Raw genomic sequence first — 20532 nt, forward strand, 5'->3', positions numbered from 1 at the left:
TGACCTACAAGCCCTTAACCAACCTTACAGTTAAATGCTGACCTACAAGCCCTTAACCAACCTTACAGTTAAATGCTTTACCTACAAGCCCTTAACCAACCTTACAGTTAAATGCTGACCTACAAGCCCTTAACCAACCTTACAGTTAAATGCTGACCTACAAGCCCTTAACCAACCTTACAGTTCAAGAAAGAGTTAAGAAAATATTTACCAAATAAACTCAAGTAAAACAATTATTAAAAAGTAACAATAATGAGGCTACATACAGGGGTCAATGTGTGGGGTAAAGGTTAGTCGAGGTCATTTGTCCATGTAGGTAGAGGGGTAAAGGTTAGTCGAGGTCATTTGTCCATGTAGGTAGAGGGGTAAAGGTTAGTTGAGGTCATTTGTCCATGTAGGTAAAGGGGTAAAGGTTAGTCAAGGTCATTTGTCCATGTAGGTAGGGGTAAAGGTTAGTCAAGGTCATTTGTCCATGTAGGTAGGGGTAAAGGTTAGTCGAGGTCATTTGTTCATGTAGGTAGGGGTAAAGGTTAGTCGAGGTCATTTGTCCATGTAGGTAGGGGTAAAGGTTAGTCGAGGTCATTTGTCCATGTAGGTAGAGGGGTAAAGGTTAGTCGAGGTCATTTGTCCATGTAGGTAGGGGTAAAGGTTAGTCGAGGTCATTTGTCCATGTAGGTAGGGGTAAAGGTTAGTCGAGGTCATTTGTCCATGTAGGTAGAGGGGTAAAGGTTAGTCGAGGTCATTTGTCCATGTAGGTAGAGGGGTAAAGGTTAGTCGAGGTCATTTGTCCATGTAGGTAGAGGGGTAAAGGTTAGTCGAGGTCATTTGTCCATGTAGGTAGAGGGGTAAAGGTTAGTCAAGGTCATTTGTCCATGTAGGTAGAGGGGTAAAGGTTAGTCAAGGTCATTTGTCCATGTAGGTAGAGGGGTAAAGGTTAGTCAAGGTCATTTGTCCATGTAGGTAGAGGTAAAGGTTAGTCGAGGTCATTTGTCCATGTAGGTAGAGGGGTAAAGGTTAGTCAAGGTCATTTGTCCATGTAGGTAGAGGGGTAAAGGTTAGTCAAGGTCATTTGTCCATGTAGGTAGAGGGGTAAAGGTTAGTCGAGGTCATTTGTCCATGTAGGTAGAGGTAAAGGTTAGTCGAGGTCATTTGTCCATGTAGGTAGAGGGGTAAAGGTTAGTCAAGGTCATTTGTCCATGTAGGTAGAGGGGTAAAGGTTAGTCAAGGTCATTTGTCCATGTAGGTAGAGGGGTAAAGGTTAGTCGAGGTCATTTGTCCATGTAGGTAGGGGTAAAGCTTAGTCGAGGTCATTTGTCCATGTAGGTAGAGGGGTAAAGGTTAGTCGAGGTCATTTGTCCATGTAGGTAGGGGTAAAGGTTAGTCGAGGTCATTTGTCCATGTAGGTAGAGGGGTAAAGGTTAGTCGAGGTCATTTGTCCATGTAGGTAGGGGTAAAGGTTAGTCGAGGTCATTTGTCCATGTAGGTAGGGGTAAAGGTTAGTCGAGGTCATTTGTCCATGTAGGTAGGGGTAAAGGTTAGTCGAGGTCATTTGTCCATGTAGGTAGGGGTAAAGGTTAGTCGAGGTCATTTGTCCATGTAGGTAGGGGTAAAGGTTAGTCGAGGTCATTTGTCCATGTAGGTAGAGGGGTAAAGTGGGTGATGGGACTATACATAGATAATAAACAGCGAGTAGCAGCAGTGTAAAAACAGATGGAGGGGGGGGGGGATGTAATAGTCTGGTGGCCATTTGATTAGTTGTGATTAGTTGTTCAGCAGTCTTATGGTTTGGGGGTAGAACCTGTTCAGGAACATTTTGGTTCTAGACTTGGCGCTCCGGTACCGTTTGTCATACAGTAGCAGAGAGCGTTGGGGTAAAGCGACCCTCCTCAAAGCATAGGTATCGACCCAGAAACCCCTGGAACTGAACAGGGCTAGACGTGACCTGGTTACCCACCTGGTGGAATGTACTGGCAGGACCCAGAGGAGTTGACCAGGACGTTGGTGTGGAAGGTAGCATCAAACCTCTCGTCTGCACTGGAGGAGAGAGAGAAGAGAGAGAGAAACAGAGAGAGGAGGAGGAGAGAGAGAGAGAAGATAGACAGATGAATGATCTGATAGATGTAACTAAGTCTGATAGGAGGGTAACTAAGTCTGTTGTCATGGAGATAGAAATAAGGGGCAAAACAGAGAGAAAAGGAGAGAGAGAGATAGAGAAGGAGAGAGAGAGAGAGAGAGAGAGAGAGAGAGAGAGAGAGAAAGAGAAGAGAGAAACAGAGAGAGGAGGAGAGAGAGAGGGAGAGAGAGAGAAAGAGGAGAGAGAAACAGAGAGAGGAGGAGAGAGAGAGGGAGAGAGAGAGAAAGAGGAGAGAGAAACAGAGAGAGGAGGAGAGATACTGTATCTTAGACAGAGGGCTCAGTACTGAGCGAGACAGACAGTGTGTATATTATTGATCCGTTCCTCCTTCAGAAAGGGTTTCATCAGTGGTGGCTCAGCGTGTGGTGGGACTGGCTTCAGAAACACTATCTTCAAACTGAGATACATCAGAACAAACAAACCATATATCACAGGTATTACAGCCTAGACTAACCCCCCTCACCCCCCCCCCGTATCCCCACTCACCCCCTGCATCCCTCCTCACCCTCCCGCATCCCGCCTCACCCCCAGCATTCCTCCTCACCCCCCCGCATCCCCCCTCACCCCCAGCATCCCCCCTCACCCCCAGCATTCCTCCTCATCACTGCATCCCCCCTCACCTCCCGTATCCCTCCTCACCCCCAGCATCCCTCCTCACCCCCCAGCATCCCTCCTCATCCCCCAGCATCCCACCTCACCCCCAGCATTCCTCCTCACCCCCCAGCATCCCTCCTCACCTCCCAGCATCCCTCCTCACCCTCAGCATCCCTCCTCATCCCCAGCATCCCTCCTCACCTCCCAGCATCTCTCCTCACCTCCCAGCATCTCTCCTCACCCCCCAGCATCCCTCCTCACCCCCCAGCATCCCTCCTCACCCCATCCTTACTCCCCAGATATATATTAAAACATTTTGGGGGAACAAGAGTGATTGATCAGATAAAAGTGGCTCCTGACCTTCCCTGGTAAATGTTGCTTCTCCAGATCAGATCCCAGCATCAGTGCCTAGAGGGTCGGATTGAGAGATTGGCTCTCATAATGGGAAACAATGACTAATAAATGAAAGTGCTCATCTTCCCCCAAAAAAGAAGATGATAATTCTCCTGATTCATGCAGACGTCCATTAGTCTGTTTTGAAATGACGAATGGTTACGTGACTGATGCCACAAGAACAGGAAGTGGATTGGAAACAAACTACACTATTGGCTGACGCGCAACCAGCCCTTGCACTAAATGCAGGCCAAAAAAAATGACTGTAACCAAACCTAAAAGAAGACATCACAATTTACATAATTTAATGTTGATTTATTGCTGCATGTCCCTGTCATAATCGGATATGATAATTGTTCCATTTGTTCAGACGAGAGGAAGCTGCAGGCATGGTTGTTTGGCAATGTTGGGATGAATCCTATCTCCCAAATGGCACCATATCCCCTAAATAGTGCACTACTTTAGACCTATGGGTCCTGGTGAAAAGTAGTGCGCTGAACAGGAAATAGAGGGTCATTTAGAACACACCCTGATAATCACGCGGTCCATTGTCCAAGAACAAAGGTTTCTAAATTAGCAGCGTGGTCGAGGCCAGCTGAATACAAATGAACTAACGCTGGTTTGGAAGTTATAAATATTTTTTGGTTTGTTTTAATGTTCTTGTACTTGAAACCATCCATCCACACTGTTGTAGAATTGTACCTTGTACAGTGTTTCTCTGTCTTAAATCAACATTTAGTAATTTAATGAATTGATTAATAATGTTTTTTAAACTGCATAATCCAACTAGCGCATGTTGGTTTATGACTATGAATCAATAATCACACAACATCATATTAAACAAGATATATGAATCACATTAATAGGATTTATATATCTCATTTAATATGATTCATATACCTCGTTTAATATGATTCATATAGCTCGTTTAATATGATTCATATATCTCGTTTAATATGATTCATATACCTTGTTTAATATGATTCATATAGCTTGTTTAATATGATTCATATACCTTGTTTAATATGATTCATACATCTCGTGTAACATGATTAATATATCTTGTTTAATATGATTCATGTATCTTGTTAAATATGATTCATGTATGTTGTTAAATATGATTCATATAGCTTGTTTAATATGATTCATGTATCTTGTTAAATATGATTCATATAGCTTGAGTAATATGATTCATATCTTGTTAAATATGATTGATATATCTTGTTTAATATGATTCATATATCTTGTTTAATATGATTCATATATCTTATTAAAAATGATTCATATATCTTGTTTAAACAAATCATATTAAACAAGATATATGAATCATACAGAGCTACACAAACAAACAGAAGTTGTTCCACAAAGGTCAACAAGGTGCCTGGAGGGGGGGGGTAATGGTGTAACACAGGGACGTACCTGGAGGTGGGGGGAGGGGGGTAATGGTGTAACACAGGGACGTACCTGGAGGGGGGGGGGGGGGGGGGGGGGGGTAATGGTGTAACACAGGGACGTACCTGGAGGTGGGGGGAGGGGGGTAATGGTGTAACACAGGGACGTACCTGGAGGGGGGGGGGGGGGGGGGGGTTGTAATGGTGTAACACAGGGACGTACCTGGAGGTGGGGGGAGGGGGGTAATGGTGTAACACAGGGACGTACCTGGAGGGGGGGTAATGGTGTAACACAGGGACGTACCTGGAGGGGGGGGGGGTAATGGTGTAACACAGGGACGTACCTGGAGGGGGGGTAATGGTGTAACACAGGGACATACCTGGAGGGGAGGTAATGGTGTAACACAGGGACGTACCTGGAGGGGGGGGTAATGGTGTAACACAGGGACGTACCTGGAAGGGGGGTAATGGTGTAACACAGGGGCGTACCTGGAGGGGGGGTAATGGTGTAACACAGGGACATACCTGGAGGGGGGGTAATGGTGTAACACAGGGACGTACCTGGAGGGGGGGTAATGGTGTAACACAGGGACGTACCTGGAGGGGGGGTAATGGTGTAACACAGGGATGTACCTGGAGGGGGGGTAATGGTGTAACACGGGGACGTACCTGGAGGGGGGGGGGGGGATGGTGTAACACAGGGACGTACCTGGAGGGGGGGGGGGGGTGTAATGGTGTAACACAGGGACGTACATTGAGGGGGGGGTTATGGTGTAACACGGGGACATACCTGGAGGTTACACACCTCAAAAAGGAAGTAAGCTTGAATTCTAGATCATGTTTATCCTTTTATACATGAGTATTTGTGTGTCACACGTCACACCACCAATCCCTTAAGGAAAGCATTGTACTGGGTTTCAGACAGACAAATACATGTACAGAATACAAACACCTTATTCCTTCAATATCACAGCTTCCTGCTTCAGGTAGAAGCTCCTCTCCAAATCTCTACACTGCTTATAGAAATGTCCTCTCAAAACACTGTGTAGACAATGTTGTGTGTGTGTGTGTGTGTGTGTGTGTGTGTGTGTCCTGTTTCATCCTGTGAAAACACTGACAGACAGAAACACAATAACTGGTTTTCAGGATCTATGTCTCAGGAGGGAAAGGAAAGGAATATCTTCTCAGAATGATGTCTTGTGTCACGACAGAGAGTTCGACAGGTTCATATGACAGGTACACTAAAGACACCATGATATTGGATATGACGACAGTGGGCTTATAGCTCTACGTTACCCAGGGAAGTCACAACGGCAGGTTGAGAGCAGAAATGGAAATATCTTACCAACATCTCACAGGGACGTTTTATTTATGTCTCATCTTCTCACGCTGGTGTATGTGAGGAAAGGACCAGGTAGAACGATTACAGGGACGTTTTATTTATGTCTCACCTTCTCACTCTGGTGTATGTGAGGAAAGGACCAGGTAGAACGATTACAGGGACGTTTTATTTATGTCTCACCTTCTCACTCTGGTGTATGTGAGGAAAGGACCAGGTAGAATGATTACAGGGACGTTTTATTTATGTCTCATCTTCTCACTCTCTTGTATGTGAGGAAAGGACCAGGTAGAACGATTACAGGGACGTTTTATTTATGTCTCACCTTCTCACTCTCTTGTATGTGAGGAAAGGACCAGGTAGAACGATTACAGGGACGTTTTATTTATGTCTCACCTTCTCACTCTGGTGTATGTGAGGAAAGGACCAGGTAGAATGATTACAGGGATGTTTTATTTATGTCTCACCTTCTCACTCTGTTGTATGTGAGGAAAGGACCAGGTAGAACGATTACAGGGACGTTTTATTTATGTCTCATCTTCTCACTCTCTTGTATGTGAGGAAAGGACCAGGTAGAACGATTACAGGGACGTTTTATTTATGTCTCACCTTCTCACTCTCTTGTATGTGAGGAAAGGACCAGGTAGAACGATTACAGGGACATTTTATTTATGTCTCACCTTCTCACTCTCTTGTATGTGAGGAAAGGACCAGGTAGAACGATTACAGGGACGTTTTATTTATGTCTCACCTTCTCACTCTCTTGTATGTGAGGAAAGGACCAGGTAGAACGATTACAGGGACGTTTTATTTATGTCTCACCTTCTCACTCTCTTGTATGTGAGGAAAGGACCAGGTAGAACGATTACAGGGACGTTTTATTTATGTCTCACCTTCTCACTCTGGTGTATGTGAGGAAAGGACCAGGTAGAACGATTACAGGGACGTTTTATTTATGTCTCACCTTCTCACGCTGGTGTATGTGAGGAAAGGACTAGGTAGAACGATTACAGGGACATTTTGTTTATGTCTCACCTTCTCACTCTGGTGTATGTGAGGAAAGGACCAGGTAGAACGATTACAGGGACGTTTTATTTATGTCTCACCTTCTCACTCTCTTGTATGTGAGGAAAGGACCAGGTAGAACGATTACAGGGACGTTTTATTTATGTCTCACCTTCTCACTCTGTTGTATGTGAGGAAAGGACCAGGTAGAACGATTACAGGGACGTTTTATTTATGTCTCACCTTCTCACTCTCTTGTATGTGAGGAAAGGACCAGGTAGAACGATTACAGGGACGTTTTATTTATGTCTCACCTTCTCACGCTGGTGTATGTGAGGAAAGGACCAGGTAGAACGATTACAGGGACGTTTTATTTATGTCTCACCTTCTCACTCTGGTGTATGTGAGGAAAGGACCAGGTAGAACGATTACAGGGACGTTTTATTTATGTCTCATCTTCTCACTCTCTTGTATGTGAGGAAAGGACCAGGTAGAACGATTACAGGGACGTTTTATTTATGTCTCACCTTCTCACTCTGGTGTATGTGAGGAAAGGACCAGGTAGAACGATTACAGGGACGTTTTATTTATGTCTCACCTTCTCACTCTGGTGTATGTGAGGAAAGAACCAGGTAGAATGATTACAGGGACAGATACAGATCATCTGCAGGAACTGACCTTTCCTACATATCTAACTTCCCGTTCCTCTTCCTGTTTTTGGTTCATTCCTTCCTTTCTTTGTTCCTTCCTTCGTTCCTTCGTTTCTTTTTCCCCATCTGTAAATCTTCAGCTCCCTTTGTCCAGGACTATAATGTTAGTGATCGCTGATCCTGACCATCACCTGCTTAATGTTCCGTATCATCCTATTAGACACACACACACACACACGCACACACACACACGCTCACACGCTTGCACACACACTCACACACACAAATACGCACGCTCAAACACACACACGCACACACACACACACACAAACCACCTCATAAAGAACACCTCCATCATCTTAAACAACGTAGCACAGACAGCATATGACATCAATCAACTTCAACACCATGTTATCTTGTTGTCTGTAATCCATTACAAGGAGTGAGTGAGTGAGTGAGTGAGTGAGTGAGTGAGTGAGTGAGTGAGTGAGTGAGTGAATGAATGAGTTACCAATGCATTGACATCAGCATCTTCTCTCTTGTAATAATGACTCTCATCCACTGACACTTAAAATTACCACCAGCAATTACACTCCGAGTTCGGAGCGGCTTTTATCGTCAACTGTAATGACGCTGTTAAAATGTGCTCCTGTGTCGGAGTGAGGCATGTGAGACAAACAGTCGGTGTTTTTAGTACATGGTTCCTCCCGTTGTGTTCTGGGATTTTATTGGTTCAAATAGAAAAGGCAGACATTCTGTTTAGTTTCTTCTCCTTCAGAGTCATAACCCTGATCCATTGGAATGAGTTACTTTTTGTCCGTCACATACAAACTATTCTGGAGTAATACTGAGATACGGCAATACGGCATGGTTGGAACGTTTCTAAAGCCGTGACAACAACACTCTTAATGACTTCCTGGCTACATAAAACGGTGACAACAACACTCTTAATGACTTCCTGGCTACATAAAAACGTGACATATCTCATTTCAAAGCAAGTGGGGCCCATCTGAAAATGTGTTCCTGAATTTTAATTGTGAGTCACGCCTTCTCTTCTCTTAAATGTAATGGGGATTTTTGTCTGCAGCTCGTCCCATAATGGTTGGAGCTCCATCTTCTCCCCTCCATATTCTGTCTATTTCCCTGGATAAATAAGGATACAGAAATCTGTTTAGCCTTAATCTGGAAGCCTGTTCCGGAGGTCCTGAGGCAATGAGGTTCAGCGCTCAGGGATACAAACACTAGTGGACAGTTTTCACAGGCTGTCCTGCTGAATCTGGGTCGAGAGCTTCAAGTTCCTCAGTGTCCAAATCCCCAAGGACTTAAAATAGTGTGACAGCACCTCTTCCCCCTCGGGAGATTGAAAAGGTTTGGCATGGGCTCTCAGATCCTCTAAAAGTTCTACAGCTGTTCCACTGAGAGCATCTTGACAGGCTGCATCACCGCTTGGTATGGTAATAACACCGCCTTCAATCGCATGGTGCTACAGAGGCTGGTGAGGACAGCCCATCACTGCATGTTATGGTAATAACACCGCCTTCAATCGCATGGTGCTACAGAGGCTGGTGAGGACAGCCCATCACTGCATGTTATGGTAATAACACCGCCTTCAATCGCATGGTGCTACAGAGGCTGGTGCTGACAGCCCATCACTGCATGTTATGGTAATAACACCGCCTTCCAGCGCATGGCGCTACAGAGGCTGGTGAGGACAGCCCATCACTGCTTGGTACGGTAATAACACCGCCTTCAATCGCATGGTGCTACAGAGGCTGGTGAGGACAGCCCATCACTGATTGGTATGGTAATAACACCGCCTTCAATCGCATGGTGCTACAGAGGGTGGTGAGGACAGTCCATCACTGTTTGGTATGGTAATAACACCGCCTTCAATCACATGGTGCTACAGAGGCTGGTGCAGACAGCCCATCACTGATTGGTATGGTAATAACACCGCCTTCAATCGCATGGTGCTACAGAGGCTGGTGAGGACAGCCCATCACTGATTGGTATGGTAATAGCACCGCCTTCAATCGCATGGTGCTACAGAGGGTGGTGAGGACAGCCCATCACTACTTGGTATGGTAATAACACCGCCTTCAATCACATGGTGCTACAGAGGGTGGTGCAGACAGCCCATCACTGCTTGGTACGGTAATAACACCGCCTTCAATCGCATGGTGCTACAGAGGGTGGTGAGGACAGCCCATCACTGCTTGGTATGGTAATAACACCGCCTTCAATCGCATGGTGCTACAGAGGGTGGTGAGGACAGCCCATCACTGCTTGGTATGGTAATAACACCGCCTTCAATCACATGGTGCTACAGAGGGTGGTGCAGACAGCCCATCACTGATTGGTATGGTAATAACACCGCCTTCAATCGCATGGTGCTACAGAGGCTGGTGAGGACAGCCCATCACTACTTGGTATGGTAATAACACCGCCTTCAATCACATGGTGCTACAGAGGGTGGTGCAGACAGCCCATCACTGATTGGTATGGTAATAACACTGCCTTCAATCGCATGGTGCTACAGAGGCTGGTGAGGACAGCCCATCACTGCTTGGTATGGTAATAACACCGCCTTCAATCACATGGTGCTACAGAGGGTGGTGAGGACAGCCCATCACTGATTGGTATGGTAATAACACCGCCTTCAATCGCATGGCGCTACAGAGGCTGGTGCAGACAGCCCAGTACATCACTGGGGACGAGCTGCCTGCCATCCAGGACATTGCCAGGACATTGCCATTCAGTCTCTATGCACACACACACACTCACCATAATTTGCTCACACACACATAATATGCACATCCATTTATACTGACTCTACACATCCACTCACATACAAGCTGCTGCTACTCTATTTATCTAATATCCTGTTGCCTAGTAACCTTACCCCTATACATACAGTGCCTTGCGAAAGTATTCGGCCCCCTTGAACTTTGCGACCTTTTGACACATTTCAGGCTTCAAACATAAAGATATAAAACTGTATTTTTTTGTGAAGAATCAACAACAAGTGGGACACAAACATGAAGTGGAACGACATTTATTGGATATTTCAAACTTTTTTAACAAATCAAAAACTGAAAAATTGGGCGTGCAAAATTATTCAGCCCCTTTACTTTCAGTGCAGCAAACTCTCTCCAGAGGTTCAGTGAGGATCTCTGAATGATCCAATGTTGACCTAAATTACTAATGATGATAATTACAATCCACCTGTGTGTAATCAAGTCTCCGTATAAATGCACCTGCACTGTGATAGTCTCAGAGGTCCGTTAAAAGCGCAGAGAGCATCATGAAGAACAAGGAACACACCAGGCAGGTCCGAGATACTGTTGTGAAGAAGTTTAAAGCCGGATTTGGATACAAAAAGATTTCCCAAGCTTTAAACATCCCAAGGAGCACTGTGCAAGCGATAATATTGAAATGGAAGGAGTATCAGACCACTGCAAATCTACCAAGACCTGGCCGTCCCTCTAAACTTTCAGCTCATTCAAGGAGAAGACTGATCAGAGATGCAGCCAAGAGGCCCATGATCACTCTGGATGAACTGCGAGATCTACAGCTGAGGTGGGAGACTCTGTCCATAGGACAACAATCAGTCATATATTGCACAAATCTGGCCTTTATGGAAGAGTGGCAAGAAGAAAGCCACTTCTTAAAGATATCCATAAAAAGTGTCGTTTAAAGTTTGCCACAAGCCACCTGGGAGACACACCAAACATGTGGAAGAAGGTGCTCTGGTCAGATGAAACCAAAATTGAACTTTTTGGCAACAATGCAAAATGTTATGTTTGGCGTAAAAGCAACACAGCTGAACACACCATCCCCACTGTCAAACATGGTGGTGGCAGCATCATGGTTTGGGCCTGCTTTTCTTCAGCAGGGACAGGGAAGATGGTTAAAATTGATGGGAAGATGGATGGAGCCAAATACAGGACCATTCTGGAAGAAAACCTGATGGAGTCTGCAAAAGACTTGAGACTGGGACGGAGATTTGTCTTCCAACAAGACAATGATCCAAAACATAAAGCAAAATCTACAATGGAATGGTTCAAAAATAAACATATCCAGGTGTTAGAATGGCCAAGTCAAAGTCCAGACCTGAATCCAATCGAGAATCTGTGGAAAGAACTGAAAACTGCTGTTCACAAATGCTCTCCATCCAACCTCACTGAGGTTTGAAATATCCAATAAATGTCATTCCACTTCATGATTGTGTCCCACTTGTTGTTGATTCTTCACAAAAAAATACAGTTTTATATCTTTATGTTTGAAGCCTGAAATGTGGCAAAGGTCGCAAAGTTCAAGGGGGCCGAATACTTTCGCAAGGCACTGTATCTACCTCCATCACTCCAGTATCCCTGTCTCCTTACCCCTATACATATCTACCTCCATCACTCCAGTATCCCTGTCAACCTACCCCTATACATATCTACCTCTATCACTCCAGTATCCCTGTCTCCTTACCCATATACATATCTATACATATCTACCTCCATCACTCCAGTATCCCTGTCTCCTTACCCCTATACATATCTACCTCCATCACTCCAGTATCCCTGTCACCTTACCCCTATACATATCTACCTCCATCACTCCAGTATCCCTGTCTCCTTACCCCTATACATATCTACCTCCATCACTCCAGTATTCCTGTCACCTTACCCCTATACATATCTACCTCCATCACTCCAGTATCCCTGTCACCTTACCCCTATACATATCTACCTCCATCACTCCAGTATTCCTGTCACCTTACCCCTATACATATCTACCTCCATCACTCCAGTATCCCTGTCAACCTACCCCTATACATATCTACCTCCATCACTCCAGTATTCCTGTCACCTTACCCCTATACATATCTACCTCCATCACTCCAGTATCCCTGTCTCCTTACCCCTATACATATCTACCTCCATCACTCCAGTATTCCTGTCACCTTACCCCTATACATATCTACCTCCATCACTCCAGTATCCCTGTCAACCTACCCCTATACATATCTACCTCCATCACTCCAGTATTCCTGTCACCTTACCCCTATACATATCTACCTCCATCACTCCAGTATCCCTGTCTCCTTACCCCTATACATATCTACCTCCATCACTCCAGTATCCCTGTCACCTTACCCCTATACATATCTACCTCCATCCCTCCAGTATCCCTGTCACCTTACCCCTATACATATCTACCTCCATCACTCCAGTATTCCTGTCACCTTGCCCCTATACATATCTACCTCCATCACTCCAGTATCCCTGTCACCTTACCCCTATACATATCTACCTCCATCACTCCAGTATCCCTGTCAACCTACCCCTATACATATCTACCTCCATCACTCCAGTATCCCTGTCTCCTTACCCCTATACATATCTACCTCCATCACTCCAGTATTCCTGTCACCTTACCCCTATACATATCTACCTCCATCACTCCAGTATTCCTGTCACCTTACCCCTATACATATCTACCTCCATCACTCCAGTATTCCTGTCACCTTACCCCTATACATATCTACCTCCATCACTCCAGTATCCCTGTCTCCTTACCCCTATACATATCTACCTCCATCACTCCAGTATCCCTGTCTCCTTACCCCTATACATATCTACCTCCATCACTCCAGTATTCCTGTCTCCTTACCCCTATACATATCTACCTCCATCACTCCAGTATCCCTGTCAACCTACCCCTATACATATCTACCTCCATCACTCCAGTATCCCTGTCACCTTACCCCTATACATATCTACCTCCATCACTCCAGTATCCCTGTCAACCTACCCCTATACATATCTACCTCCATCACTCCAGTATTCCTGTCACCTTACCCCTATACATATCTACCTCCATCACTCCAGTATCCCTGTCCCCTTACCCCTATACATATCTACCTCCATCACTCCAGTATCCCTGTCTCCTTACCCCTATACATATCTACCTCCATCACTCCAGTATCCCTGTCACCTTACCCCTATACATATCTACCTCCATCACTCCAGTATCCCTGTCCCCTTACCCCTATACATATCTACCTCCATCACTCCAGTATCCCTGTCACCTTACCCCATACATATCTACCTCCATCACTCCAGTATTCCTGTCACCTTACCCCATACATATCTACCTCCATCACTCCAGTATTCCTGTCACCTTACCCCATACATATCTATACATATCTACCTCCATCACTCCAGTATTCCTGTCACCTTGCCCCTATACATATCTACCTCCATCACTCCAGTATCCCTGTCTCCTTACCCCTATACATATCTACCTCCATCACTCCAGTATCCCTGTCTCCTTACCCCTATACATATCTACCTCCATCACTCCAGTATTCCTGTCACCTTACCCCTATACATATCTACCTCCATCACTCCAGTATCCCTGTCTCCTTACCCCTATACATATCTACCTCCATCACTCCAGTATTCCTGTCACCTTGCCCCTATACATATCTACCTCCATCACTCCAGTATCCCTGTCTCCTTACCCCTATACATATCTACCTCCATCACTCCAGTATCCCTGTCTCCTTACCCCTATACATATCTACCTCCATCACTCCAGTATTCCTGTCACCTTACCCCTATACATATCTACCTCCATCACTCCAGTATCCCTGTCTCCTTACCCCTATACATATCTACCTCCATCACTCCAGTATCCCTGTCTCCTTACCCCTATACATATCTACCTCCATCACTCCAGTATCCCTGTCACCTTACCCCTATACATATCTACCTCCATCACTCCAGTATCCCTGTCAACCTACCCCTATACATATCTACCTCCATCACTCCAGTATCCCTGTCAACCTACCCCTATACATATCTACCTCCATCACTCCAGTATCCCTGTCTCCTTACCCCTATACATATCTACCTCCATCACTCCAGTATCCCTGTCTCCCTACCCCTATACATATCTACCTCCATCACTCCAGTATTCCTGTCTCCTTACCCCTATACATATCTACCTCCATCACTCCAGTATTCCTGTCACCTTACCCCTATACATATCTACCTCCATCACTCCAGTATTCCTGTCACCTTACCCCTATACATATCTACCTCCATCACTCCAGTATTCCTGTCACCTTACCCCTATACATATCTACCTCCATCACTCCAGTATCCCTGTCTCCTTACCCCTATACATATCTACCTCCATCACTCCAGTATCCCTGTCTCCTTACCCCTATACATATCTACCTCCATCACTCCAGTATTCCTGTCTCCTTACCCCTATACATATCTACCTCCATCACTCCAGTATCCCTGTCAACCTACCCCTATACATATCTACCTCCATCACTCCAGTATCCCTGTCACCTTACCCCTATACATATCTACCTCCATCACTCCAGTATCCCTGTCAACCTACCCCTATACATATCTACCTCCATCACTCCAGTATTCCTGTCACCTTACCCCTATACATATCTACCTCCATCACTCCAGTATCCCTGTCCCCTTACCCCTATACATATCTACCTCCATCACTCCAGTATCCCTGTCTCCTTACCCCTATACATATCTACCTCCATCACTCCAGTATCCCTGTCACCTTACCCCATACATATCTACCTCCATCACTCCAGTATTCCTGTCACCTTACCCCATACATATCTACCTCCATCACTCCAGTATTCCTGTCACCTTACCCCATACATATCTATACATATCTACCTCCATCACTCCAGTATTCCTGTCACCTTGCCGCTATACATATCTACCTCCATCACTCCAGTATCCCTGTCACCTTACCCCTATACATATCTACCTCCATCACTCCAGTATCCCTGTCAACCTACCCCTATACATATCTACCTCCATCACTCCAGTATCCCTGTCAACCTACCCCTATACATATCTACCTCCATCACTCCAGTATCCCTGTCTCCTTACCCCTATACATATCTACCTCCATCACTCCAGTATTCCTGTCACCTTACCCCTATACATATCTACCTCCATCACTCCAGTATTCCTGTCACCTTACCCCTATACATATCTACCTCCATCACTCCAGTATTCCTGTCACCTTACCCCTATACATATCTACCTCCATCACTCCAGTATCCCTGTCTCCTTACCCCTATACATATCTACCTCCATCACTCCAGTATCCCTGTCTCCTTACCCCTATACATATCTACCTCCATCACTCCAGTATTCCTGTCTCCTTACCCCTATACATATCTACCTCCATCACTCCAGTATCCCTGTCAACCTACCCCTATACATATCTACCTCCATCACTCCAGTATCCCTGTCACCTTACCCCTATACATATCTACCTCCATCACTCCAGTATCCCTGTCAACCTACCCCTATACATATCTACCTCCATCACTCCAGTATTCCTGTCACCTTACCCCTATACATATCTACCTCCATCACTCCAGTATCCCTGTCCCCTTACCCCTATACATATCTACCTCCATCACTCCAGTATCCCTGTCTCCTTACCCCTATACATATCTACCTCCATCACTCCAGTATCCCTGTCACCTTACCCCTATACATATCTACCTCCATCACTCCAGTATCCCTGTCTCCTTACCCCTATACATATCTACCTCCATCACTCCAGTATCCCTGTCACCTTACCCCATACATATCTACCTCCATCACTCCAGTATTCCTGTCACCTTACCCCATACATATCTACCTCCATCACTCCAGTATTCCTGTCACCTTACCCCATACATATCTATACATATCTACCTCCATCACTCCAGTATTCCTGTCACCTTGCCCCTATACATATCTACCTCCATCACTCCAGTATCCCTGTCTCCTTACCCCTATACATATCTACCTCCATCACTCCAGTATCCCTGTCTCCTTACCCCTATACATATCTACCTCCATCACTCCAGTATTCCTGTCACCTTACCCCTATACATATCTACCTCCATCACTCCAGTATCCCTGTCTCCTTACCCCTATACATATCTACCTCCATCACTCCAGTATTCCTGTCACCTTACCCCATACATATCTATACATATCTACCTCCATCACTCCAGTATTCCTGTCACCTTGCCCCTATACATATCTACCTCCATCACTCCAGTATCCCTGTCACCTTACCCCTATACATATCTACCTCCATCACTCCAGTATCCCTGTCAACCTACCCCTATACATATCTACCTCCATCACTCCAGTATCCCTGTCTCCTTACCCCTATACATATCTACCTCCATCACTCCAGTATTCCTGTCACCTTACCCCTATACATATCTACCTCCATCACTCCAGTATCCCTGTCTCCTTACCCCTATACATATCTACCTCTATCACTCCAGTATCCCTGTCTCCTTACCCCTATACATATCTACCTCCATCACTCCAGAATCCCTGTCTCCTTATCCCTATACATATCTACCTCCATCACTCCAGTATCTCCTTACCCCTATACATATCTACCTCCATCACTCCAGTATCTCCTTACTCCTAAACATATCTACCTCCATCACTCCAGTGTTCCTGCACATTGTTAATATGGTACTGGAACTGACCCTGTATATAACCACTGACCCTGGAACTGACCCTGTATATAACTACTGACCCTGGAACTGACCCTGTATATAACTACTGACACTGGAACTGACCCTGTATATAACTACTGACCCTGGAACTGACCCTGTATATAACTACTGACCCTGGAACTGACCCTGTATATAACTACTGACCCTGGATCTGACCCTGTATATAACTACTGACCCTGGAACTGACCCTGTATATAACTACTGACCCTGGAACTGACCCTGTATATAACTACTGACCCTGGATCTGACCCTGTATATAACTACTGACCCTGGAACTGACCCTGTATATAACTACTGACCCTGGAACTGACCCTGTATATAACTACTGACCCTGGAACTGACCCTGTATATAACTACTGACCCTGGAACTGACCCTGTATATAACTACTGACCCTGGAACTGACCCTGTATATAACTACTGACCCTGGATCTGACCCTGTATATAACTACTGACCCTGGAACTGACCCTGTATATAACTACTGACCCTGGAACTGACCCTGTATATAACTACTGACCCTGGAACTGACCCTGTATATAACTACTGACCCTGGAACTGACCCTGTATATAACTACTGACCCTGGATCTGACCCTGTATATAACTACTGACCCTGGAACTGACCCTGTATATAACTACTGACCCTGGAACTGACCCTGTATATAACTACTGACCCTGGAACTGACCCTGTATATAACTACTGACCCTGGAACTGACCCTGTATATAACTACTGACCCTGGAACTGACCCTGTATATAACTACTGACCCTGGAACTGACCCTGTATATAACTACTGACTGGTTATGGTTATGGTTATTGTTTACTACATTGTTATTGTTTACATTGTTATTGTTTACTACATTGTTATTGATTACTACATTGTTATTGTTTACTACATTGTTATTGTTTACATTGTTATTGTTTACTATATTATTATTGATACTACATTGTTTGTTTACTACATTGTTATTGTTTACATTGTTATTGATACTACATTGTTATTGATACAACATTGTTATTGTTTACTACATTGTTATTGTTTACTACATTGTTATTGTTTACTACATTGTTATTGATTACTACATTGTTATTGTTTACTACATTGTTATTGTTTACATTGTTATTGTTTACTATATTATTATTGATACTACATTGTTTGTTTACTACATTGTTATTGATACTACATTGTTATTGTTTACATTGTTATTGATACTACATTGTTATTGATACTACATTGTTATTGATACTACATTATTATTGATACAACATTGTTATTGTTTACTACATTGTTATTGTTTACTACATTGTTATTGTTTACATTGTTATTGATACAACATTGTTATTGTTTACTACATTGTTATTGTTTACTACATTGTTATTGTTTACATTGTTATTGTTTACTACATTGTTATTGTTTACTACATTGTTATTGATACAACATTGTTATTGATACTACATTGTTATTGATACTACATTGTTATTGTTTACTACATTGTTATTGTTTACTACATTGTTATTGTTTACATTGTTATTGATACTACATTGTTATTGTTTACTACATTGTTATTGTTTACATTGTTATTGTTTACTATATTATTATTGATTACTACATTGTTATTGATACTACATTGTTATTGATTACTACATTGTTATTGATACTACATTGTTATTGATACTACATTGTTATTGATACTACATTGTTATTGATACTACATTGTTATTGATACTACATTGTTATTGATACTACATTGTTATTGATACTACATTGTTATTGATACTACATTGTTATTGATACTACATTGTTATTGATTACTACATTGTTATTGATACTACATTGTTATTGATACTACATTGTTATTGATACTACATTGTTATTGATACTACATTGTTATTGATACTACATTATTATTGATTACTACATTGTTATTGATACTACATTGTTATTGATACTACATTGTTATTGATACTACATTGTTATTGATTACTACATTGTTATTGATTACTACATTGTTATTGATACTACATTGTTATTGATACTACATTGTTATTGATACTACATTGTTATTGATTACTACATTGTTATTGATACTACATTGTTATTGATACTACATTGTTATTGATACTACATTGTTATTGATACTACATTGTTATTGTTTACTACATTGTTATTGATACTACATTGTTATTGATACTACATTGTTATTGATACTACATTGTTATTGATACTACATTGTTATTGATTACTACATTGTTATTGATACTACATTGTTATTGATACTACATTGTTATTGATACTACATTGTTATTGATACTACATTGTTATTGATACTACATTGTTATTGATTACTACATTATTATTGATTACTACATTGTTATTGTTTACTACATTGTTATTGATACTACATTGTTATTGATACTACATTATTATTGATTACTACATTGTTATTGTTTACTACATTGTTATTGATACTACATTGTTATTGATACTACATTATTATTGATTACTACATTGTTATTGTTTACTACATTGTTATTGATTACTACATTGTTATTGTTTACTACATTGTTATTGTTTACATTGTTATTGATACTACATTGTTATTGATACTACATTGTTATTGATACTACATTGTTATTGATACTACATTGTTATTGATACTACATTATTATTGATTACTACATTGTTATTGTTTACTACATTGTTATTGTTTACTACATTGTTATTGTTTACTACATTGTTATTGTTTACATTGTTATTGTTTACTACATTGTTATTGTTTACTACATTGTTATTGTTTACTACATTGTTATTGTTTACATTGTTATTGATACTACATTGTTATTGTTTACTACATTGTTATTGTTTACTACATTGTTATTGTTTACTACATTGTTATTGTTTACTACATTGTTATTGTTTACTACATTGTTATTGTTTACATTGTTATTGATACTACATTGTTGGGGTTAGAGCGGCAAGAAAGGCATTTCACTGTACTTGTGCATGTGACATTAAACCTTGAAACTTGACACTGTCAGCTACCTCAGAGGTCCCAGGTTCCCTGGCTGGCTCCTTCAACCCAACCCAGTCTGACAGCTCAACGGAAGAGGGCACGAAAACACGCACACATCCTGTCCCCTAGACACATCTCAAACAGACGGTGGGTATTGTTGTCTCCTTCTACCCTGTCACAGTCGGTAATCGCCAGGTGACATGTTCCTAGACGTCAGTATGATTCCCGTACCGGCGTCAGACAGCCAGCAACCTCAGTAGACTAGCCGATGTTTCAGCACTAAAACGCTGTTGTTTGAAATGTACCATATCACCAAAATCATTTTGGGGGGTCTATCCATTATGCTATATCAGTATTGTATGAAATCTACCATACCATCAACATCCATGTCTATCTACTAACTGTATCAGTTAATAACTAGGTCCGGCA

At 42.9% G+C, this 20532-nt stretch overlaps 1 protein-coding gene across 1 annotated transcript in view; it reads right to left on the reverse strand.

Moving 5' to 3' along the window:
- Positions 1-20532, reverse strand: part of LOC118941433 (neuronal acetylcholine receptor subunit alpha-7-like) — a 99625-nt gene that overhangs the window by 19330 nt on the left and 59763 nt on the right. Inside the window, exon 5 of the mRNA XM_036954111.1 lies at positions 1955-2034. Coding sequence (XP_036810006.1) covers positions 1955-2034 — 80 coding nt within the window. The remainder of the gene's footprint in view (positions 1-1954; positions 2035-20532) is intronic.

Source organism: Oncorhynchus mykiss, chromosome 19, assembly GCF_013265735.2.
Source record: "Oncorhynchus mykiss isolate Arlee chromosome 19, USDA_OmykA_1.1, whole genome shotgun sequence".
NCBI lineage: Eukaryota > Metazoa > Chordata > Actinopteri > Salmoniformes > Salmonidae > Oncorhynchus > Oncorhynchus mykiss.